At 41.7% G+C, this 24,917-nt stretch overlaps 1 protein-coding gene and 1 long non-coding RNA gene across 3 annotated transcripts in view; one reads left to right on the top strand and one right to left on the bottom strand.

Annotated features, from left to right (window-relative positions):
- Positions 1-446: 446 nt before the first annotated feature.
- LOC148147628 (general transcription factor II-I repeat domain-containing protein 2B-like) lies at positions 447-1,367 on the top strand. Its single transcript, XM_087994599.1, has 2 exons — positions 447-845; positions 1,023-1,367. Exons 1-2 carry the CDS (start codon positions 447-449, stop codon positions 1,365-1,367), a joined length of 744 nt encoding a protein of 247 aa, XP_087850725.1.
- A 5,485-nt stretch (positions 1,368-6,852) lies between these two features.
- LOC122559918 (uncharacterized) overlaps positions 6,853-24,917 on the bottom strand; it is a 34,321-nt gene continuing 16,256 nt past the window's right edge. Inside the window, exons 1-3 of one of the 2 annotated variants that reach the window (XR_015759474.1) lie at positions 21,002-21,110; positions 10,591-10,693; positions 6,853-7,516 (exon numbers count right to left, since the gene is read on the bottom strand). This is a non-coding gene — a long non-coding RNA (uncharacterized LOC122559918). Of the gene's footprint in view, positions 7,517-10,590; positions 10,694-21,001; positions 21,111-24,917 lie in introns of those variants that run through there. The other variant, XR_015759473.1, reaches the window with a different exon arrangement.

Raw genomic sequence — 24,917 nt, 5'->3', positions numbered from 1 at the left:
TAATCTTTCGTTTTTTCCTATTATCTTTGGTTAAAACTTTCCTGAGATGCTGACCACTTCAAAGTTATGGCCCAAGAATGTCTTCAATTTCACAAACACATTATAAAGTGGTCTCATATCACTTTGGGAAGTGCATCTGTAGCTTCCCTTGCACTTATTTTGACTCATAGGTAATCCTCATAATTTCAATATCCAAAGAGCAGACCTGGGCATTTTACGGCCCACGGGCCATATCCGGCCCTTTGGTCATTCCTGTCCGGCCCGCATGAGGTCAATCTTAAATTAGAACATAAATGAAAAAGTATTTACGCCATGCACGCAATACAACTGTGTTGCTTTAGTTTTGAAAAGGATACTTTTTTTTATTTACGTATGGACGCACATGCGCGTGTATGTGTGTGCGTGCGTGAACATCTAAAAGTGATGTTTGCTGGCTAGCCCTCAAAATGTCAGCTCACGCCAAGACAAGTTATGTCATATTGCACAAAATCGCCAGAAAGAGTAAACCGTTTTCTGATGGAGAGTTTATTAAGGAGTGCTTGTTGGACTCTGCAGAACTAATATGCCCAGAGAAAAAGGAGGCATTTGAGAATGTGCCCCTCTCCCAATGCACTGTAACGAGAAGGATTGAGGACATCGCGAGAAATATGGAGCTTCAGCTGCAGCACAGAGCGGTCAACTTTGACTTTTTTTTCTTGGCTTTGGATGAGAGCTGCGACGTATGTGACACAGCCCAGCTACTCATCTTCGTACGTGGAATAACTACGGATTTTAAAATCACGGAAGAGCTGGCAGCCATGCAGTCAATGAAAGGAACAACAACTGGTAATGATTTGTTCATGGAGGTAAATGCATGTTTGGACACGTTGGGACTAAAATGGGACAAGCTGGCGAGTGTGACAACGGATGGTTGTCCAAATCCAACGGGAAAAAATGTTGGACTCCTAAAGAGAATGCAGGATAAAGTGACAGAAATTGACCCTGAACTGAAATTGGTATTTTTGCATTGTATTATACATCAGGAAGTGTTGTGTAAGTCAGTGTTAAAAATTAACCATGTGGTTGATGTTGTAACTAAAATAGTTAACTTCATCAGGGCAAGAGCTTTGAATCACAGGCAGTTTGTTGCACTTTTGGAGGAAAATGAGACTGAACATCGTGACATAGGCTACCACACAGCTGTCAGGTGGCTCAGCCTGGGCAAAATGCTGAAAAGTGTATGGGACCTGAGAGAAGAGATTCAAGATTTCTGTGTGAAGAAAGGGAATGGCATTCCACAGCTTTCAGATGCAGACTGGATTGCAGACCTTGGTTTTGCTGTTGATGTGACTGCACTTATGAATGAACTGAAGGTGAAACTGCAGTGAAAGTGCCTTTTTGTGCATGAAATGTACAATTTGGTGAAGGCTTTTATGAGAAAGTTGCAGCTTCTCTCAAGCCAAATGGAGGACAACATTCTCACCCACTTGCCAACACGGAAGGAAACCGCACCTTCAGCTGATCACCTCCACAGGTACTCATCTATGTTAGAAGCACTGTATGGTGAATTTTCAAGGCGATTTCAAGACTTTAAAATGGTTGAGAATGAAATGCACATGATTTTTTCCCCATTTACATGCAATGTGGAGAATGCACCTAATGATATTTAGCTTGAACTCATTGACCTGCAGTCTGACACACTTCTGGCAGAGTACTTTAGATCAGTCTCACAGCTTGATTTTTACTCTTCCCTCAAAGAGGAGAACTTTCCACACATGAGGAGACATACTCAGCTGACTCTAGTCCTCTTTGGATCTACCTATATATGCGAACAGATATTCTCAGTGATGAAGTTCAACAAATCCAAATACCAATCCTATAATATAATTTAGTACTTTTTACAATGGGAGAAAATTAATACTGAGCAGAAGTATGTTCAACTTATTGTTGGTTCAGCCCTCCACCACAACTCAGGTTTCTCATGTGGTCCCTTGGAAGAATTAATTGCCCACCCCTGCCATAGAGGCATCCTTGCCAACTCATTTGCATCTAACAAGCAGACGAATAGTTTAAGGTTCATCTCTGTGAGCACTTTCAGGCCAAATATATATTGTGAAAATCTCTTGCATACTCAAATGACCAAGAAAGTTTCCTTCTCTATAACTGTGGGGCATGTGTCCATGTCTGATTATGCCTGAGATACATTTCTCACACCAACCTGGATGCTCCAGAAAAAGATCTGCACCAATGCTGCTAACTGAAATATATAGCTAAATTTTTTTTAAAAAATGCTCTATTGGTATGTGGTTATTGCTAAGTGGGCTAGTATTTCTCACCATCCATGATTGTCCTGGAAAAGGCAGTGGTGAGTCTTAAATCACTGCAGTGCTTGGGGTGCATGGACATCCACAATGTGTTTAGGAAGGGCATTCCAGGACTTTAACCTAGTAAAGGGCTAACAATGTCATTCCAAGTCAGGATGATGGGTGGCTGGGAGATGTACTTTCAGGAGTGCTGTTCCCATGGATCAACTGCCCTTGTACTTCCAGCTGGTAAGTTTCAGGGTTGGAAGTCGCTGTTGGCAGAGTTGATGAATCACTACAGTACATCTTGTCAGTGGTACACACTGTTGCCATTGTGGTGAAAAGAGTGAGCACCAATCAAGCAGGCTAATGTGTCCTGGACGTTGTCAAACTTCTTGAGTGTTACAGCTGGACTCATCCAGGCAAATGGCAGTTGAAAACGTTGGATTGCAGAAAGTCAAGGCACCTGTGGACATCAGCATGTCCTCGATCTTACAGAAAGTTGTCTTCTGATGCAGGTTCCACAGCCATCTTCAGGATCTGTGTCAACAATATAATCATAATCGGTGACTGAGACAAGACATTTGTCAACTGGTTTACCAGGCCTAAAGGGTTTTGGAGGTCATGAATCAATTTCAGAGTAGGAAATTTCTAAACAACCTTTGTTTTCTGTATACCGAGCATTATTCCATCTTTCTTGACAATATGTCCGAAGAAGTGAACAGATACATAGGGAAATTTATACTTATCATTGAAAATAAATCCTTTGGCTTGTAGATGTTTTAAAATGCATGGATCCTCTGGTCATGTTCTTTGGCCTTGTCATCATATATCAATTTGTCATCTGTGTCGCATATGACAAATCATTCTTAAATATTGGCACCGCAAAATTCTCTGGGATCAAAATGTTCCTGAACGGCAAAAACTGAAAGAACTCTTTTAAATCAGAAACAAAAACAGAAATTGCTGGAAAAGCTCAGCAGGTCTGGCAAAATCTACGGAGAGAAATCAGAGTTAATGTTTTGGGTCCAATGACTCAACCCACAATGTTAATTTGGATTTCTCTCCACAGATGCTGTCAGACCTATTAAGCATTTCCAGCAATTTTTGTCTTCATTTTTGAAAGGTAATCTGTTTAAGAGAAATCTCCTTAATGATGTTATAATTTGTTTCCTTTGATAACACCTTCCAAGCCCACAACTACTATGTTTTTAAAAGACAAATGCAGTAGATACTTGGGAACTCCACCACTTGCAAGTTCCTCTCTAAGCTATTCACCATCCTGACTTGGAAATATATTGCTGTTCCTTCAGTATTGCTGGGTCAAAATCCTGGAATTCCCTGGCTATCAACTCTATCTATGCCTCTCATTATCTTGTACACCTCAATTAGGTCCCCTCTCTTCTTTCTTTTTTCCAATGAAAAAGGTCCGAGCTCAGTCAACCTCTCCTCATAAGATAAGCCCTCCAGTCCAGGCAGCATCCTGGTAAACCTCCTCTGAACCCTCTCCAAAGCATCCACATCTTTCCTATAATAGGGCGACCAGAACTGGACACAGTATTCCAAGTGCGGTCTAACCAAAGTTTTTAGAGCTGCAACAAGATCTCACGACTCTTAAACTCAATTCCCCTGTTAATGAAAGCTAAAACACCATATGCTTTCTTAACAACCCTGTCCACTTGGGTGGCAATTTTAAGGGATCTATGTACCTGCACACCAAGATCCCGCTGTTCCTCCACACTGCTAAGAATTCTGTCTTTCATCATGTACTCAACTTTCAAGTTCGACCTTCCAAAATGCATCACTTTGCATTTATCCAGGTTGAACTCCATCTGCCACCTCTCAGCCCATCTCTGCATCCTATCAATGTCCCGCTGCAGCCTACAACAGTCCTCTATACTGTCAACGACACCTCCAACCTTTGTGTCGTCTGCAAACTTGCTAACCCATCCTTCAATCTCCTCATCCAAGTCATTAATAAAAATTACAAAGAGTAGAGGCCCTAGAACAGAGCCCTGTGGAATACCACTCACCACTGACTTCCAGGCAGAATACTTTCCTTCCACTACTACCCGCTGTCTTCTGTTGACCAGCCAATTCTGTATCCAGACAGCTAAATTTCCCTATATTCCTCCTGATCTTCTGAATGAGCCTACCATAGGGAACCTTATCAAATGCCTTGCTGAAGTCCATATACACCACAACCACCGCTTGACCCTCATCAACTTGTCTAGTAACATCCTCAAAGAACTCAACAAGATTTGTGAGCTATGGCCTGCCCCTCATAAAGTCATGCTGACTGCATTTAATCAAGCCATGCTCTTCCAGATGGTCATAAATCCTATCCCTCAGAATCCTTTCTAACACCTTGCAGACAACAGACGTGAGATTGACTGGTCTGTAATTGCCAGAGATTTCCCTATTTCCTTTCTTGAAGAGAGGAATTACATTTGCCTCCCTTCAGTCCTCAAGTACGACTCCGGTGGACAGCGAGGATGCAAAGATCTTCACAAGTGGCAAAGCAATCACATTTCTCACTTCCCAAAGCAGCCGAGGACAAATCTGGTCTGGCCCTGGCAACTTGTCAATCTTAATGTTTGTCAAAATTTTCATCACATCAACTTCCTCAATCTCTATCCATTCCAGCATGCTTACCTGCTCCTCAATGGTTTCATTCACTACAAGGTCCTTTTCTTTAGTAAAGACAAAAGCAAAAAACTCATTTAGGGCTTCCCCTACCTCCTCAGACTCTATACATAAGTTCCCTATGCTATCCCTGATCGGCCCTACTCTTTCTTTGTGCCAAGCTATTTTTGTGCCCCCTCCTGGCTCTCCTCAGACCATTTTTGAGCTCCTTCCTCGCCTGCCTGTAATCCTCTAGAGTTGAGCAAGACCCTTGCCTCCTCCACCATTATTGCCTTGATGAGGTGTGTTAGATCAACACAAATGCCCAGAGGCCAACTGGGTTTAGGTACAGTAATTATGCCTGAACACCATTTTGTTTGGTATTATTAGCAGAAAATGTCACTCATTCCAGTTGCTTATAAACTTGTTTCAAAAAGGGATGCAGAATCTTCCTACAATGGAGAGTTATAATGGAGTATAAGCATCCTTATTTAATGTTTTTCTGTACCCGATACTGAATGTCTCTAAGCCTTCGAACAATTTGTTTTCTAACGCTGGTGGCTCTAACACATTAACATCAGTCAGCAAAGGGGCAATTTAAAAACCTAATCAGAGACATAATAACAGAGGAGTAAGAAGATCATAAAGGCTGCAATAACAGCTGGAAATGTATAACTTAAAGTGGTGTTAAAGTAAGAAGAACTTATTAAGGTCATAGGTACCTGAGTTTATTTAGAAGAGTCATGGAAAAAGACAAGTATTGTTTATTAGGTCATGAAAGGAGGGAATAATCTGCTTTTCCCTTGAAAAATTGAGATGCCTTCATTTTGTTCTTGAAGAATAAGGAAGTTTCCCCTTTCTATGGCAAAAGGTGAGAAGCCTCCAATTTGATCACAAAATGTGGTAGAACCTCCAGAAGTAGTGTAGAGATATTGTATTAAGACCAGGAAAATGAAACAGCATTGCCATATCAATGAAGTAAGGCTCTATTTGGGAAAAAAAATCATTTAAGCAGCATCTGAAAAGCAGAAAACAGCAGTAGCAACACAAATCAGTCGTTTTAGTAAAACAATCAGAAACAAAGAATTTTGTTGGATAAATTTTCAAACCAGATGACAGTGAGTGGATACACCTTTGAGATGTGCTCAGAAAGCATTAGCTTTTGAGTATAAATTGCTCTCACAATTATGGCAAAGTTCACTTTGAAATGAAATCAAAGAGAATATAATTGTGATTGTTATATATGACAGATTTACATACACAAAATATTTGATAAACTGTGCATCGCTGATGCATGATTTTGTATGTCATTTTGTATAAACTGTGCATCACTGATGCATTGATGTATATATCAGCTGCTAGAATCTGTGACAAACTTCAGAGCCCCTATTGTTACAGCTCTGGATAGTTCAAACTTACATGGCTGTCAACAATTAAGAAGTCAACGGAAATATTACAATGTCATTCAATGACATACAATGACAAATCTCAAATGCAAAGCACGAATATATTTTTCATTATTAAGGAAATTATACATCCAAACTGCCACAACCTGGGTTGTCACTTTAAAGTGCCATCTAATCTAGTGTATATTTCTCATATGGTCTGTAATTTTAAAAAAAAATCAGATTGGAAGTATTAAATACTCAATTGATTATTTTAGTACTATCCTCTCCTGAATGTGTTTTAATTTTTTTTTATTCATTCATGATATGTTGAACTTGCTGGCTGGGCCAGCATTTATTGCCCATCCCTAATCGTCTTTGAGAAGGTGGTAGTGAGCTGCCTTCTTGAACTGCTGCTGCTTATTTGGTTTAGATAAACTCTCAATGCTATTAGACAGGGAGTCCCAGCACTTTGACCCAGTGACCCTGAAGGAACAGTGATATATTTTAAAGTCAGGATGGTGAGTGGCTTGCAAGTGGCAGCATTCCCATACATTTGCTCTCCTTGTCCTTATGACTGGTATCAGTTGTGGGTTTGGAAGGTGCTGACTAAGGACGCATTTGGCATTGTGGGGAAAACACAGAGGAATAAGATTAGTCGGGTAACTCTGTGAAAGAGCCAACAAAACAATGTAGGTCAAATTGGCTCCTGTGTGGTAAGATTTCCTGAGCTTACATAATATCACATCTTAACTGGGAAGAGTGTTCCTATAATTGTGTCACACTATTTCACTAACTGGCACAAAATCTATAAATGTATAAAATCACAGTGAGAACACTAAAAATGACTGAATTGCCTGACTGACTGCCATGCAGGGAAAGAACAAATTCACAGCAAGTTTCATCAGAAAGAGAAAAATCTTTATATATTGTAACACTCTTAACTTTAATAAAATCAAAAAAAGGGTTTCTAATTTCTACAACTTAAGCTATGCCCCTTCAGCACCCCAAATGCACACACACACTTAGTCATGATTAAGACAGTCAAAGACAAATGGTTTAACACATATATTGTGGGTGGAAAGAATATATACAGTGTGAACAAAATTGAAAGATCAGATCACAAGGTGGAAAGTTACTTTCTTAGTCCTTCCAATTATAGCGATTGTGGCAAGCCGTTGTCTGTACGAGGATGGTCATCCTTCAAGTCAGGTGGACTTAGATCTTTAAACAAAAGGAAAAAAAAGAATTGTGAATGCTGAAAGTCCGAACAAAAACAGAAATGGCTGTGAAAACTCAGCAGGCCTGGCAGCATCAGTAGAGAGAAAGCAGAGCTAATGTTTTGGGTATGGTGACCCTCCTTCAGAACAGAATCAGATATTTTTCTTTTAGAGTTCTTTCTTCTCAGCTTTCTTGTTTCTAATGTCTTGTTCCACATGTAAAGGTAGGAGGAGAGAGAATACTTTCCGTTTGCAAGTTCTGGACATTTCGTCTGCTCTGCTGCTCTTGGCAGTCACAACGCCTTGTTATACTCTGTAGCTTAACTCATCAGTTGTCTCTCTCATGCAGAAAATTTAACTCAAAAGATGGTTGATGCCACTCAGTTTCAAATTCTCCCTTGTAATGCTTCAAAAAGAACATTATCTCTCACAGCTCAACAATATTTATAGTTCTTGATTTTCAATTGCAAAACTTTACTGGTATTCTAATTTTACCAGATTTCCATGTCAGTTTATTGCCTCAGAAATGAAAAAATATGCAGTCTCTTACGAGTGATATTTAAAAAGCTTACCAATTCTTAATTATTATTACCTAAGGAGATTCTACTGCTTTTCCTTCTAAAATGCACCTCTTTCAGTAGAGTTTCTACCATATAGAGTGTTAATTTCATCAGCCATTATAGTGCAATGCTGTAAAGTAAAGCTAATACAAAATGCATATTACAGAAGGTGAAGAATGCTTTGTGGAAATGGTGAAAAATTATTATTGCTTTTTGTATACTTGAAATCATTGAAAGCTATATTCAATATAGCATCATTTTTGAGGGATACTAAGTTATCAGAGCACCAACCTGGGTACCCAATTAGCAAATCGTTCTCAGATACAAATGAAGGAATTAGGAGCAAGAGTAGGATATTTAGCACCTTGAGCCTGCTCCACTATTCATTAAGATTATGGCTAATTCTAAACTCAAATTGCATTCCTGTCTACCCCTGATAACCTTTTAGCCCTTGCTAACAAGAATCTATCTACTTTTGCATTAACATTATTCAAGGGCTCTGCTTCTTTCACATTTTCAGGAAGATAGTTCCGAAGACTCAAATTTCGCTTTATATCTGTTTTAAATGGGTGACCCTGAATTTTAAACAATGACTCATTGTTCGCTATTCTCCCATCCTCTCCACAGCTATCTTGTCAAGCCCCCTCAGGATTTTAATCAAATCACATCTTATCTTTCTAGACAACAGCAGGTACAAGCCTGCCTTGTCCCATCTTTTATCATAAGACAGTCCTCTCATTCCAGATATTAGTCTGGAAACCTTCTCTGAACCCCTCCAATAGTATTTTTTCCTTCTAAGGTGATTAATACAATGCTCCAGATGTGTTGTACTATATAACTGAAGCACAACCTCCCTACTTTGGTATTCAATTCCCCTCATGATAAATGATAACACTCTCTATTAGGTTTTGAATTGTTTGTTTTATGACTTAAGGAAGTTGGTACAAGAAGCAAGCAGCATTAGAAAATCCATATCAACAACAAAACTGACAAAATAAAAAGCCCACTTACCCATACAACCAGTAGAAAACTCACTTTCATCAGTTCAACAGTTTTGCTGAGTTTACTATTTTACTGCAAAAGTTTGTGGCGAAGTCTAAAACAACCGAACTTCACTGTTGTCACAGCAATTTGCTTTAATTTAGTCAGTTTTTAAATGGGAAATCACCAGGCCGTGAAGTTTTAAATTCCATTTGGGAGAGATTTTGGCAAATGTCTTAAACCAGATGCTAAATAAGCAAGATCGCTATTTAAAAAGAATATTACACAAGCCAGACTCGATCCATTTATTGTGAATCTTATGGGGATTTAATTTACACTGCAGACATTCAAGAACATATGTAAATTAATGTAATCATCTGATCCTAGCTGCAGATATTGTATTAAAAAATCTGTTATATTTGCTAAAATCAAAAGCAGTGCACACTTGTTGGAGAGATTCCCATTTAACCTTACTACAGGCAAAATGTTTGATGTTATGTCTGTGCACAGTATTGTGTTATTATCTATGTGGCAGGGGTTGAGCCTGTGGCTTAGTTGTGAACATTTCTTCTGCCTAGTCAGAGAAGTGTGAACTTCCATACACCTTTTCTTGGCAGGTATGGTGTATGAGAACGAGAGCGCTTGCTGTAAAGTTTGGGTGGTGTGTGCATACATGTGTGTTGCCACCAAAGCTCCTTCCAATATTCACATATCCAAGGGTTGTTCAGTAGTATATGGTGGAGGATGGACCAGAGATAAGCCTCAGAAGAAAATATCCATTTCTTTGATAGCAAATTGTAGCTCAGTAACTATGTACAGGTTGCATTAATCCTAAGATATATTAACTAATATTAAGATGACACAGGTAAAACATTTGGGTCTCCATTGAGAGTTCATGCCTGCACAAGTTGCCCAATGCTCCACCCAGAAGCTGTGTTATATATCGGAAGAGGAAGAGCTTCAGTTTAGCTCAGCTTAACCCTTTCATATCCATTACCTTATGCAAAACATTCAACATTCAGGAGGAAGGGTTCCATTCTGATGAAGGGTCACCTGATTTCTCTCTACAGATGCTGCCAGACCTATTGAGCTTTTTCAGCAATTTCTGTTTTTGATTTTGATTGACAGTATCCTCAGTTCTTTTGTTTTTTTTATCCAGACCCACTGAGCATGGGGGCACAAACCAGGATCAACTGTGACTACCCAATTATAGACTGGCATAAATACGAGAAATATTCACATTGCAGACAGCCAGTAAGTTCAAATTCTTCTATTACCTTACAATATTCAATATGGAACAGATTGGACTACCCTGTATTGTCACATGTACTCAAGTACAGGAGTACAGTGAAAAATTTTACAATGTGGCCTCTTATGGCCCCACCTTAGGTACAAGTATCGAGGTACAAATTTTAGATACAAAAGGGAATAAAAAGAAGAGTAGTTGCATTAATTTGTTTAAAAAATAAGTTAGAAATAAGACAAAGTTCAGGGATTAACATTACAGTCAGATAAAAATATTTCAAATAAACATTACATTGCAGCAGCTCAGCATAGGGGCTTCCACGTGTGGTCTGACTGCCTGCACCAGACCCCAGTCCAGGAATATGCTTCTGGGGCTCCCCAGTTCTTCCATTACCCTAATACAGAAAGGGGGAAAGAAGAGGAGGTTAAAAACACAGGTGTAGTGAAGATTTAAAATGAGCCACATCCCTGTGTGACGTGAATAATAGATTTGAGAGAAAAGAAATAGGCTCAACAGGCTTGTTACAAATTTGGGGTCTGTATGAAATATTTTCTGAAGTTCGGCATCACTGGCCTTGCTCATGAACTGACTCCAAGAATTCCTCCAGCAGAAAAATCCATCAGGAGATTTGAAAGCGGGCTGTGCGCAGTAATAATACACTGGAGTCAACATTAACTGATTAAAACTGGGACTGACCACTCTTTAGGGGTAGGAGGTGCTGCCAGCATTGAGTGGTGACCAGTGCTTGGACAATAGGCAGTCCCTGATGACAATGTGCCATGGACACTAGCACTCTACCAAATCTGGGGATTTTAGATGGTCCTGTCTGGAAGGCCCCAGGAAGGAGTGTTCATGTTTTAAAAATTGGGTGTGACAGATAAAGGGATGAGGGGCTGCACCTGATTGTAACAGGGATCCTCCAAAGTATGTCCCTTACTTCCTGTTCAGTGAAAGCTGCTGAGCTACTCACCATTCCCTTGCAGCTCGAACAATGGAACTGCAAGAACAGAGCCCACTTAAGGGCCTTAAATGCAAACAGGCTTCCTGACCTGCTGAATTTAGCTCCTATTAATATGGGATGGTGGTGGGCTGGTCATGACTGTAGCCCCGCCAATCCCAAACCTCCCCCCTCCCCCCAACACCATCTGAGATTATGTTGATGAAAACTTTTGGATACTATCATTTCACACATGAACAAGAATACAAACTGCTTATCTTTTTGATAAACACTCTGATGGGACAAGGCCAATTGTAAACTAATCATAGAGTCATAGAATCATAGAGATGTACAGCATGGAAACAGACCCTTCGGACCAACTTGTCCATGCCAACCAGATATCATAACCAAATCTAGTCCCATTTGCTAGCATTTGGTCAATATCCCTCCAAACCTTTCCTGTTCATATACCAATCCAGATGCCTTTTAAATGCTGTACCTCTACCAGCCTTCACCACTTCCTCTGGCAGCTGATTCCATTGATGCATCACACTCTGAGTGAAAATGTTGCTCCTTACGTCTCTTTTATATCTTTCCCCTCTTACCCTAAACCTATATCCTCTAGTCCTGGACTCCCCCACCCCAGGGAAAGATTAATTTTAGTCAATAGTTTATTTAATCTATAGGACAATGACTCATAACGGAGAAAATACAAAGGATATCATGCTATTGCCATTAACAAGCTAAAGGCACATCTCTAAAGTGCAATAGTCTGTCTCTCACATAGTGGGCTCAGACAGGAATCCAAATGTCTGAGTTTACCTGAATCCTCCTGAGATTAACTCCACAATTTGTACTCATCAGCATCATCTGGCTATTGCCATTTATACAGTCACCGAGACATCAGCTGGAGTATCTATTGATCGTAGAAGAATGGGGAGAGGAATGGGCAAGGGGTTGGCACTCAACAAGTATCCACTTCCCAACTTTGGCACCTCTCAATCAAACATTGAATTAAGGACACCTCGAGAAGCCAACAGGCAAATATACAGGTGTTCTCTTGTCGTAGGGCCTATGCAACAAGCCCCATTTCAGACATTAGGAGCAGGTACTTATCAAGATTTTCTAAGTATTCCTATTCTCTTACACCAAGAAGTATTTTAGTTATGAATTTTGCTGCACTGTCTCTACTGCCTCAGTATCCTCCCACTGGGGAGAGCCCAATGGGTGCAATTTACTGCTTCCTCCTGGGACTTGGTTGGAAGATGGAAGTGAGCCACATAAAAAGCACATGTGGAGAACCCATTACATTCTCTTCTATGCTGATAAATTCATGGGTGGAGAAGGTTGAGGGGTTCTCCCTCCCACTGGGCCGTTTCACACTCTTCAAGTGACTCCTATGTTCTGCCTCTATTGGTATTCTGTCAGGGCATGGAGCCATGCCATATGGGTAGACTGCAAGGTATACCCTGCTGGCATCCTGCTGATTTGGAAGAGGGTCCCTCTTGATTGTGCACCCTGGGCCCTATGAGGACACCCCAGCAGTAAGGGCCACCCTCACTCAAAGCACCTCATCTCGCACACTCCTCAACAAGGTTCTACATGACTGGTTTTGGCGGGCAGGCTCAAGTCACCTTCTTTGCAGGCTCCAAGACAGGATACTTCTCTGGACCTCCTGCAGCCCCACTCCTACTGTCACTGCTAGGATTGAAGAATTGCCAAGCAGTCAGATGACTGACAACACATGGGGGTAGGTGGGGGTAGGCTTTTCATCTGTAAAATCTCATGAACCCCAAAAACAGGCCGTTTAATGCCAGATCAGCATTTAGTTCCATTGTGACTCTTGGAAGTGACCACAATATGTGCCCCCAGCTTTCTATCCCACTATTTAGCCTTGCGTATGTCTCTTGGTGTTTTCATTTCAGCTTTCTAGCATCTGCAGTATTTTGCTTTTGAATCATTTGGAGTTTTTGAATGAGGTAATGGCCTCCCTATTGTCTATAACTGAAGAGAAATTATAGTTTGGATGGGCACCGAATACCCTCCAGAGGAGATCATTAAACTGGTATGAACAGAAAATGCTGGAGAAGCATCTGTGTGGAAAGGAGCAGAGTTAACATTTTGAGTTTGATATTACTCTCCATTGGGATTGTTCCCTAATTTAGATTCCAAAGCGTTCTGTTGGATTCAAGATGTTAATTTTGTTCTTGTCTCTATATTTGCTGCTAGACCTGCTGGTTTTCGCCAGCACTTTATGTTTGTATTTCAGATCTCCAGCATCCACAGCACTTTGCTTTCATTAAATTGGCCCCTTCGTCCCAGTCCCCCTTCTTTTCCCTCTGTCAAGTAAAAGTTGCTGAATCTTTGGGAATCTAATTTCATATCAAAAGCATATTGTAACTTAAACTAAACATCTTATCTTGGACACAGTATCAAAATTTAAAATGTCAAACTTCAGAACACTGATATCAATGTAGGCCCAGGAAGTATAGAATGCTACAAGCCAAATATAGAATTTTTAACCCTTAAAATCTTCACTAATGTTGTTATCCATGTGAGCCTCCTTAACTCACCCCATTCTACATCTTTAATGTTAGCTCAGCACAAATAATATTCTGCAGCTATTTTCTAAAAGCATTCTGCAACAAATAACGTTTGAGGGTTAAAAGTTATGTTGGCTGCACCACTTTGTAAATTGCTGCACATTTGCACCACATCCAAAATCACATTGAATTTTCTGTCAGGCTGAACATTTAACATTTTGTAGTCTCTTCTGATGCATTCAAGACTCTTATGTGAGGATTGTTGTAAAAAAATTCAGCCATCGACTAATGAAAAACCTGTGCCAAAGCAATTGTGTTCCTGAGAGCCAAGTGAATTTTTGTTTTCCATATCAAGGTCTTACATTGGGTTTACAACCGTCCATATTATTATCCCAATGTGCTGATCTCTGGAACCAAGCTTAGGAAAAACATCAAGATTGGGAACCAGTCTTATGTCTTGAAGATCAGACGGATTCTACAATTGCTCCTGGTATTCTAAGACACAAAAGAACTGCATTTTGTTAATTGTCTGAAAGGGCAATAATCCAACTTGGTTTACATTCATGTTCAGAAAAGTCTTTTCCTAAATTAAATATTAAACTCCATGCAGGTTTTCTATTTCACCCTGAGGTATACTGCTTAGTTGTTTTCATGCTCCTCTCCATGCTGTATTGCGGCTCAGAGCAATTAATTTCTTGGCCATGACATTAAAAGAAAGAAAAAAGATAGATTTACAAAGTTCCTTTCAAAATCTCAAGATCTCCCAAAGTCAATTCAATCCTTTTGAAGTGCAGTCACTTTTATTGTGTATGAAACATGGCAATCAACTGTTCTCATCAAGCTCTTACAAATAGCTATCTGATTTTAGCCAGAATATCTGCTTTTTATTCCTGATGTTTGTTGAGGGATAAATATAGGCCATGGCAGAGAGTTTCTTGTTCATCTACTAAATATGAACATATTTTACACCCTCCTGATGATTGGGTCTCAGTTCAACATCTCACCTAAAGCACGGTTACTGACAATGTAGCACACACTCAGTACTGCTCCGGATTGTGAACCCAGGCTTTGTGTTTGAGTCTCTGGAGTGGGACTTGGACCACTATCAACCTACCTCTCTCAAAGGTAACAGTATTGCATTGTGCCCTGGTTGACAATGCGGGAAGGAGATCTTTGTGTGTAACGTTGGCACATTCTCACCAGAAGGTTATCAAAAATAAGAACAGGGATGCTTCTCATGGCACATGTCAAATGGGGAATGTATCAATATTAGGAGTTTTAAAATTTCCGTTCAGTTTAAAGGATTATTTTCAGAAGCGGTCCAAATGAAGTTCAACAAAAAAAAAATCCCTGAGACAGCTGTGGATGAGGCACTTTCTAAAAAAAAAGTTCTTTATCTGGATTTCCACATCGTGATAGTAATACCTCATGAAGTCATTCTCGGTCCTCTCTCTACTCATTTAATAGTAATAACACTATGTGGACCCAGCCTGTGAATTTTAGCCATCTTATGAGTGAGACCAATCTGTTTCTGCTGATTACACTCATGGTAATGTTACAATTGGTTTTACCAGCGGCAGATGGAGGGGGATAGAAGGAGAGAGATATTAGCTGCTTTTATTACTGTGTTTGCTAAGTGAAACTATAATGCTTCACGTCACATAAGCATTAACTGGCCTCAAATCGATGGGATAAATAAGTTTTATAAATTAATCTTGGCAATTAAAGAGCTAAGTGATTTGCCTTTTTCCTCTTTGTCTTTACTTTTGTCTTTCTTTATTGCATTCCCTCATTGCTCATGGATGCAGAATGTATTAGCCTGGCAATATTAAATGCCTGATACAGCCATTGGCTGCAAAGAGAGTGAAAAAATTCCCTGCTCCAGTGCTGACATCATTCATAAGCACCACATCAGTCACACAAAACATAATTTAGTAAAACTTGCTAATCCTCTGTTGCTATTTTTAAATACTAGAATTAAATATGTTGGAACAGTTAAACCTCAAAATACAGAATAGTGCTAACTACGAATATGCTGCCACAAGTAACTCAGCAGGACTTGGATGGATTAGAAGACTGGTAAATAGATGTCAAATGAAATTTAATGTAGAAAAGTGGGAGATAGTACAGTGGGAAAAAGGAGAGGAAAGTGCACAAAGTTATTACACTTTTGAAGAAGTTTAATACAATAAGGAAACATTAAATTATTTAAATGTAGAGATCTTAAGAATTTGGAAAACTTGTATTCAAATGCAGATGTCTAGATCCTGAACTAGAGACCTCCCTTCTTCAAACTCTCCGTCAATCTCACCTCTCTTAAAACACTACTTAAAACCCACCTCTTTGACCAAGTATTTGCTCGCTGATCTATGACCTTATGTTGAGCCTTGATGCTAAATTTGTTTTATAGTCACTCATGTGAAGAGCCTTAGAACAAAGAACAAAGAAGATTTACAGCCCAGGAACAGGCCCTTCGGCCCTTCAAGCCTGAGCCGATTCAAATGTACTGTCTAAACCTGTCGGTGAATTCCTAAGCATTTGTATCCCTCTGTTCCCCACCTACTCAACTATCTGTCCAGACGCATCTTAAATGAATCTACCATGCCTGCCTCTACCACCTCTGCTGGCAACATGTTCCAAACGCCCACCACCCTCTGTGTGAAGTACTTGCCGCGTGTATCCCCCTTAAACTTTCCACCTCTCACTTTGAAAGCGTGACCTCTCGTTATTGAATCCTTCACCCTGGGAAAAAGCTTGTTTCTATCCACCCTGTCCATATCCTTCATGATTTTGTAAACTTCAATCAAGTCTCCCCAATCTCCTTTTTTCTAGTGAAAATAACCTAACCTACTCAATCTCTCTTCATAGCTAGCACCTTCCATACCAGGCAATATCCTCATAAACCTTCTCTGCACCCTCTCCAAAGCGTCCACATCCTTTTGGTAATGTGGCGACCAGAACTGTACACAGTATTCTAAATGCGGTCGAACCAATGTCTTGTACAATTTTAACATGACTTAGAACATAGAACATAGAACATAGAAGAATACAGCGCAGTACAGGCCCTTCGGCCCTCGATGTTGCGCCGATCCAAGCCCACCTAACCTACACTAGCCCACTATCCTCCATATGCCTATCCAATGCCCGCTTAAATGCCCATAATGAGGGAGAGTCCACCACTGCTACTGGCAGGGCATTCCATGAACTCACGACTCGCTGAGTAAAGAACCTACCCCTAACATCTGTCCTATACCTACCCCCCCTTAATTTAAAGCTATGCCCCCTTGTAATAGCTGACTCCATACGAGGAAAAAGATTCTCACTGTCGACCCTATCTAAACCCCTAATCATCTTATACACCTCTATCAAGTCACCCCTAAACCTTCTTTTCTCCAATGAAAACAACCCCAAGTGCCTCAGCCTTTCCTCATACGATCTTCCTACCATACCAGGCAACATCCTGGTAAACCTCCTCTGCACCCGTTCCAGTGCCTCCACATCCTTCCTATAGTATGGCGACCAAAACTGCACACAATACTCCAGATGTGGCCTCACCAGAGTCTTATACAACTGCAACATGACCTCAGTACTCCGGAACTCAATTCCTCTACCAATAAAAGCTAGTACGCCATATGCCTTCTTCACCGCACTATTTACCTGGGTGGCAACTTTCAAAGATTTGTGTACATGGACACCAAGATCCCTCTGCTCATCCACACTACCAAGTATCCGACCATTAGCCCAGTACCCCATCTTTTTATTACTCTTACCAAAGTGAATCACCTCACACTTAGCTACATTGAACTCCATTTGCCACCTTTCTGCCCAGTTCTGCAGCTTATCTATATCCCGCTGTAACCTGCCACATCCTTCCTCACTGTCTACAACTCCTCCGACTTTCGTATCATCTGCAAACTTGCTCACCCAACTTTCTAACCCCTCCTCCAGGTCATTTATAAAAATGACAAATAGCAATAGTCCCAAAACAGATCCTTGCGGAACACTGCTAGTGACGGCACTCCAAGATGAACCTTTGCCATCAACTACTACCCTCTGTCTTCTTCCAGCCAGCCAACTCCTAATCCAAACCTCCAACTCACCCTCAATGCCATACCTCCGTATTTTTTGCAGTAGTCTACCATGGGGAACCTTATCAAAGCCTTACTAAAATCCATATACACCACATCTACTGCTTTCCCCTCGTCCACCTCCTTAGTCACCTTCTCAAAGAATTCAATAAGGTTTGTGAGGCACGACCTGCCCTTCACAAAACCATGCTGACTATCCTTGATCACATTATTCCTATCCAGATGTTCATAAATCCTATCCCTTACAATTCTCTCTAAGATTTTGCCCACAACAGAAGTGAGACTCACCGGCCGAAAGTTACTAGGGTTATCCCTACTCCCCTTCTTGAACAAGGGAACCACATTTGCTAGCATCCAATCTTCTGGCACTACTCCTGTAGACAACGAGGACATAAAAATCAAGGCCAATGGCTCTGCAATCTCCTCCCTTGCCTCCCAGAGAATCCTAGGATAAATGCCATCAGGCCCAGGGGACTTATCTATTTTCACCCTTTCCAGAATTTCCAACACCTCTTCTCTACATACCTCAAAGCCATCCATTCTACTTAATTGTGACTCAGTACTCACATTGACAACAATGTCCTGTTCCTGATTGAATACTGACAAAAAGTATTCATTCAGTGTCTCCCCAATCTCTTCAGCCTCCACACGCAACTTCCCACTACTATCCTTGACTGGACCTATTCCTACCCTAGTCATTCTTTTATTCCTGACATACCTATAGAAAGCCTTAGGGTTTTCCCTAATCCTACCAATTAAGGACCTTTCATGTCCCCTCCTTGCTGCTCTTAGCTCTCTCTTCAGGTCCTTCCTGGCTACCTTATAACTCTCAATCGCCCCAATTGAACCTTCACGCCTCATCTTTACATAGGCCGCCCTCTTCCATTTAACAAGGGATTCCAATTCCTTATTAAACCAAGGCTCCCTCACACGACCCTTTCCTCCCTGCCTGACGGGCACATACTTATCAAGGACACTCTCTAGTTGCTCCTTGAACAAGCTCCACATATCAATTACACCCTTGCCTTGAAGCTTACTTTTCCAGGCCACACATCCTAAGTCATGCCTCACAGCATCATAATTTCCCTGCCCCCAGCTATAACTCTTACCCTGTAGTGCACACTTATCCCTCTCCATCACTAGAGTAAAGGTCACCGAATTGTGGTCACTGTCCCCAAAGTGCTCACCTACCTCTAATTCTAACACCTGGCCTGGTTCATTACCCAGAACCAAATCCAGTATGGCCTCACCTCTTGTTGGCCTATCTACATATTGTGTCAGGAAATCCTCCTGCACACATTGGACAAACACTGACCCATCTAACGAACTTGAGCTATAGCTTTCCCAATTAATATCAGGAAAGTTAAAGTCCCCCATAACAACCACCCTATTACTTTCACTCTTCTCTTGAATCATCCTCGCAATCCTTTCTTCTACGTTTCTAGGACTATTAGGAGGCCTGCAAAAAACTCCTAACAGGGTGACCTCACCTTTCCTATTCCTAACCTCAGCCCAAACTACCTCAGATGGCGAGTCTTCATCCATCGTCCTTTCCACAGCTGTAATACTATCTTTGACAAGCAATGCCACACCTCCCCCTCTTTTACCCCCACCTCTGACCCTACTAAAACATTTAAACCCTGGAACCTGCAACAGCCAATCCTGTCCCTGTTCTACCCATGTCTCCGTAATAGCCACAACATCGAAGTCCCAGATACCAACCCACGCTGCAAGTTCACCTACCTTATTTCGTATACTTCTTGCATTGAAGTATACACACTTCAAACCACTTTCCTGTTTACAGGCACCCTCCTTTGAAATTGATGCCATGTTCCTAACCTCCCTACACTCCAGGTCCTGCACCCTAAAGCTACAGTCTGGGTTCCCATGCCCCTGCAGAGTTAGTTTAAACCCCCCCCCAAGAGCACTAGCAAACCTCCCACCAAGGATACTGGTGCCCCTCAGGTTCAGGTGTAGACCATCCTGTTTATAGAGGTCCCACCTTCCCCAGAAAGAACCCCAGTTATCCAAATACCGGAATCCCTCCCTCCTGCACCATCCCTGTAGCCACGCATTTAACTGTTCTCTCTCCCTATTCCTCGACTCTCTATCACGTGGCACGGGTAACAAACCAGAGACAACAACTCTGTTCGTTCTAACTCTGAGCTTCCAACCTAGCTCCCTGAAAGCCTGCCTAACATCCTCAGCGCTCCTCCTACCTATGTCATTGGTGCCAATGTGGAGCACGACTTCGGGCTGCTCCCCCTCCCCCTTAAGGACCCGGAAAACACGATCAGAGACATCACGTACCCTTGCACCTGGGAGGCAACATACCAAACGTGAGTCTCTCTCGTTCCCACAAAACCTCCTATCTGTGCCCCGAACTATCGAGTCCCCAATTAGTATTGCTCTGCTCTTCTCCACCCTTCCCTTCTGAGTAACGGGGACAGGCTCCGTGCCAGAGGCCTGAGCCCCGTTACTTGCCCCTGGTAAGTGGTCCCCCCCACAAGTATCCAAAACGGTATACTTGTTCTTGAGGGGAACGGCCGCAGGGGGTCCCTGCACTGGCTGCTTCCTCCCAGTCCCCCTCACTGTCACCCATCTATCTGCCATCTTTGGAGTTACTACTTCCCTAAAGCTCCGATCTATGACCCCCTCTGCCTCCCGAATGATCCTAAGTTCATCCAACTCCAGCTCCAGTTCCCTAACACGGTCTTGGAGGAGCTGGAGATGGGTGCACTTCCTGCAAGTGTTTTCAGCAGGGACGTCCATGGCATCCCTCACCTCAAACATGTTGCAAGAGGAACATTGCACTGCCTTCACTGCCATCCCTCTGAAAGTAACCTTTTGTAAAAAAAAAACTGGGTCTAAAGAATACAACAAGCAAAATGCAGCACTTACCTCCTTACCACAACGGGTCTTATTATTTAGGTTAGAGGAGGAGGGCGGGTGGGAGACACTACCTCTGTAGTGCCTCGGGTTCTTCTCCTGCGCACTCTTAAAGGGAAAAAAACCTACCCGGCTGCCCCTCTGGTCTTCGTCACTTCCACCTACTGCTCCCGCTCTTTCTGTAAAGAGAGAAAAAAACACCGCTGCCCGCTACCGGTAAGTAATTTTAAAACAAACTGTCTTACCTTAGCTGCTGCTCGCACTCAAAGTGACCGTTGGCGTCGAAGGGTGAGTATTTATACTCACTGCTTTCCTTCCCGGCTGCCTCTCCGGTCTTCGTCACTTCCCCCTGCTGCTCCCGCTCTTTCTGTAAAGAGAGAAAAAAACACCGCTGCCCGCTACCGGTAAGTAATTTTAAAACAAACTGTCTTACCTTAGCTGCTGCTGCACTTGCCAGCTCTTATACTCAATACCCCATCCAATGAAGGCAAGCATACTATATGCCTTCTTGACCACTCTATCCACCTGTGCAGCAACCTTCAGGGTACAATGGACCTGCACTCCCAGATCTGTCTGCCATCAACTTTCCTCAAGGCTTTTCTATTCATTGTATAATTCACTCTAGAATCAGTCTTGCCTAAATGCATCACCTCACATTTGTCTGGGTTGAAAGCCATCTGCCACTTTTCCGCCCAACTCTCCAGTCTATCTATATCCTCCTGTATTCTCTGACAGTCCCTTATGTTTTCTGCTACTCCCCCAATCTTTGTGTCATCTGCAAACTTGCTGATCATACCAATAGCGCCCTCTTCTAGATCATTTATGTATATTACAAACAACAGTAGCCCCAATACTGACCCCTGTGGAATACCACTGCTCAACTTTCTCCATTTCGAGAAACTCCCTTCAACTACTACTCTCTGTCTCCTGTTGCTCAACCAGTTCTTTATCTACCTAGCTACAACACCCTGCACACCATGTGACTTCATTTTCTCCATTAGTCTACAATGGGGAACCTTATCAAACGCCTTACTAAAGTCCATGTATATGACATCAACAGCCCTTCCTTCATCTAACAACTCGAAGAACTCTATTAAGTTTGTAAGGCACGATCTCCCCCGCACAAAACCATGTTGCCTATCACTGATAAGCTCATTCTTTTCCAAATATAAATAGATCCTATCTCTCTGTACCCTCTCCAGCAACTTCCCCACCACCGACGTCAGGCTCACTGGTCTGTAGTTATCCGGAATATCCCTACTACCCTTCTTGTACAGGGGGACAACATGAGCAACCGTCCAGTCCTCCGGCACCTCCCCTGTATTTAAGGATGCCACAAAGATATCTGTCAGGGCCCCAGCTATTTCCTCTCTCGCCTCCCTCAGCAACCTGGGATAAATCCCATCCAGTCCTGGGGATTTGTCCACCTTAGTAATCTCTAGCATACCCAACACTTCTTCACTACTTATGCCAATGTGATCCAGACTAATCAAACTTCTATCTCTAATCTCAACATTCATCATGTTCCTCTCCTCAGTGAACACTGATGCAAAGTAATCATTCAGAATCTCACCCATTCTCTCAGGTTCAGCACACAGCCTTCCTTCATTATCTTTTAATGGACCAATCCTTTCTCTAGTTACCCGCTTGCTTCTTATATAAGAATAAAATGCTTTGGGATTTTCCTTAAATCTGCTTGCTAAAGCTATTTCATGACCCCTTTTAGCCCGCTTGATTCCTTGTTTAAGACTTGTCCTACTCTTCCGATATTCCTCCAGGGCCCGTTCTGTTCTTAGCTGCCTAGACCTTATGTACGCTTCCCTTTTCCTCTTGGCTAGTCATACAATTTCTCCTGTCATCCACGGTTCACGAATTTTGCCCTTCCTATCCTTTGCCTTCAAAGGGACATGCCTATCCTGCACTACCGTTAACCTATCTTTGAAAGCCTCCCACATCTCAAATGTGGACTTCCCTTCAAGTAGCTGTGTCCAATCCATATTTCCCAGCTCCTGCCTAATTTTGATATAATTGGCCTTGGCCCAGTTTAGTACTCTTCCCTTAGGACCACTCTCTTCTTTATCTCTGAGTATTCTAAAGCTTACAGAATTGTGGTCACTGTTCCCAAAGAAATCCCCCACCGCAACTTCTACCACCTGTCCTGACTCGTTCCCCAGTACCAGGTCCAATATGGCCCCTTCCCTCATCGGACTATTGACATACTGCTCTAGAAAGCTCTCCTGGATGCTTCGTACAAATTCTACTCCATCCAGACCGCTGATGCAAAATGTATCCCAGTCAATGTTGGGAAAATTAAAATCTCCCATCACCTTTACCCTATTGCCTCTACATCTTTCCATAATCTGTTTACCTATTTGTTCTTCTACCTCACGCTCACTGTTGGTAGGTCTGTAATACAGCCCCAACAATGTAACTGCATCCTTCTTAGGATATTTTATCACATGAAGAATAGCCTACAAACATGTGGAGGTGCCGTTGTGCTAGACTGTATTTAAAATAGGCCATGATAAGAAAGCAAAAAGGTAACGTGAAATTTAGACAATTCAATGTAGCTGGACCATACTTAAGATGTTTTAATAGATTTTCATGGTAAGTGGGCATCACTGACAAGGCCCATATCGGTTGCATATCTCTAATTGCCCTTGAACTGAATGACTTGCTCGACCACTACAGTAGGCAGTTAAGAGCCAATCACATCGCTGTGCATTCAGAAACAAATGTAACCTCAACCAGGTAAGGATGGTCACGTTTGTGAACCATAGGGTTTTTTTGAAAGCATTTAATATTAGTTTCACGGTCATCATGTTGAGACCTGCTTTATATTCCAGCTTGCTTTTTTCAATTAGCTAAACTTAAATTGCTCCAGACACCACAGTGTGATTTGATTTTAATACCATTGTTCCCAGCCTGAGCCCTGGATTATTAGTCCAGTGACATCAGCATAATGCTGCCACCTCCCCATAAACAATCCACTTGTGAATTCTTTACTTTGGAAAGAATATCAAGGACATAAGTAAAGATTCATTAAAATGATAAGAAAATCAGATATCGATATTCAAAATAATGATTGATTTTGACAATAGATAAAACAAGGAACATTCATCTAAAAATGGAGATTGGACTACTCACTTGTTTGCTAATGTGTAGCTGCTAACTATCCTCAGTTGTATGTACTGTAAGTCCTGCCTTGGAATGAATACTGAGAAAGAAAATCTAAATGTAAATGATATAAACTTGTGTCTGCAGCTATTTCAATAGCAGAGTAAATAAAACAGTTGGACACACCTGGGTGAGTCATCTCTGTATCTTCTGAGACATAACGCAGCACTCAGCACAACACGGAAGGTTAGGAGAATTTACATTTGAAGGGGATTGTTAGAACACAGAATACCTTACCAGGTGGGAACAGAAACCATAACAGATATTGAAAAAGAGCAGTGCGTTAATATCAGAAAGGTAACATTAGACACATTGATTATGAAGAATGTGTGCAAAGAAATTTTATTGAAGAGTTTCTGCAGATACTGTGGCCAGTTGGCCTCTTCCTGTGCTGTAGAATTCATGATTGTGAAACCCTGTAGTTCTGTTCCACCAATAAAAGTGTGGCAGATGCAGAACCCATCCCGTATTGTGTTGCATGGCTGAAGAGGCTGTTCTTGTCCACAGCAACAGCTGAGCAGCAACTGTCCATACCTATCCATGCAAATATCCGACTACACTATGACACCATGGTGACAGAGATGAGGCCTGGAATTTGCCCTATTAACCATTTATTCTTTTGTTTCTAGGGCTTCTTAAGGAGAACAATCAATTCCTCTGGTTTGGGTTTTCTTAGGCCTTCAGGGAAGCTGATGGTTGATATGAGGTGCAATGAGGTGAAAAGTCTTAGGCAGAGGGTAGAATCCTGCTAACTCCTTCCACTCCCACCCCGATGCTGCAGCATTAAACCCTCCCCACAATTCTTCCTTTCCAAGGGCTAGGCCAGAAATTTTGATGTTCAATGATTCTATCAGAGCATTGTCAAAGTTACATTCCAAAAAACACAGTTGCAATCTGACCTTATTACTCTAGATCTTTTACTAACTCAGAGATATTTTCTCTTATTCTGGCTAATGGCTTTTGAAATTCAACTTTGTGAAAGAG

Source organism: Chiloscyllium plagiosum, unplaced genomic scaffold (genome assembly GCF_037043375.1).
Source record: "Chiloscyllium plagiosum isolate Xiang-an unplaced genomic scaffold, Cpla_swu_hap1 HiC_scaffold_15, whole genome shotgun sequence".
Classification (NCBI taxonomy): Eukaryota; Metazoa; Chordata; class Chondrichthyes; order Orectolobiformes; family Hemiscylliidae; genus Chiloscyllium; species Chiloscyllium plagiosum.
This window is presented reverse-complemented; position numbering and strand designations above follow the sequence as displayed.

Excerpts from the sequence above, each read along its gene's own strand:
- LOC148147628 (XM_087994599.1), top strand. The coding sequence starts at position 447 with ATGTCAGCTCACGCCAAGACAAGTTATGTCATATTGCACAAAATCGCC. Across the intron at positions 846-1,022 it reads GTAATGATTTGTTCATGGAG|GAAGTGTTGTGTAAGTCAGT; the intron begins GTAAATGCATGT and ends ATTATACATCAG.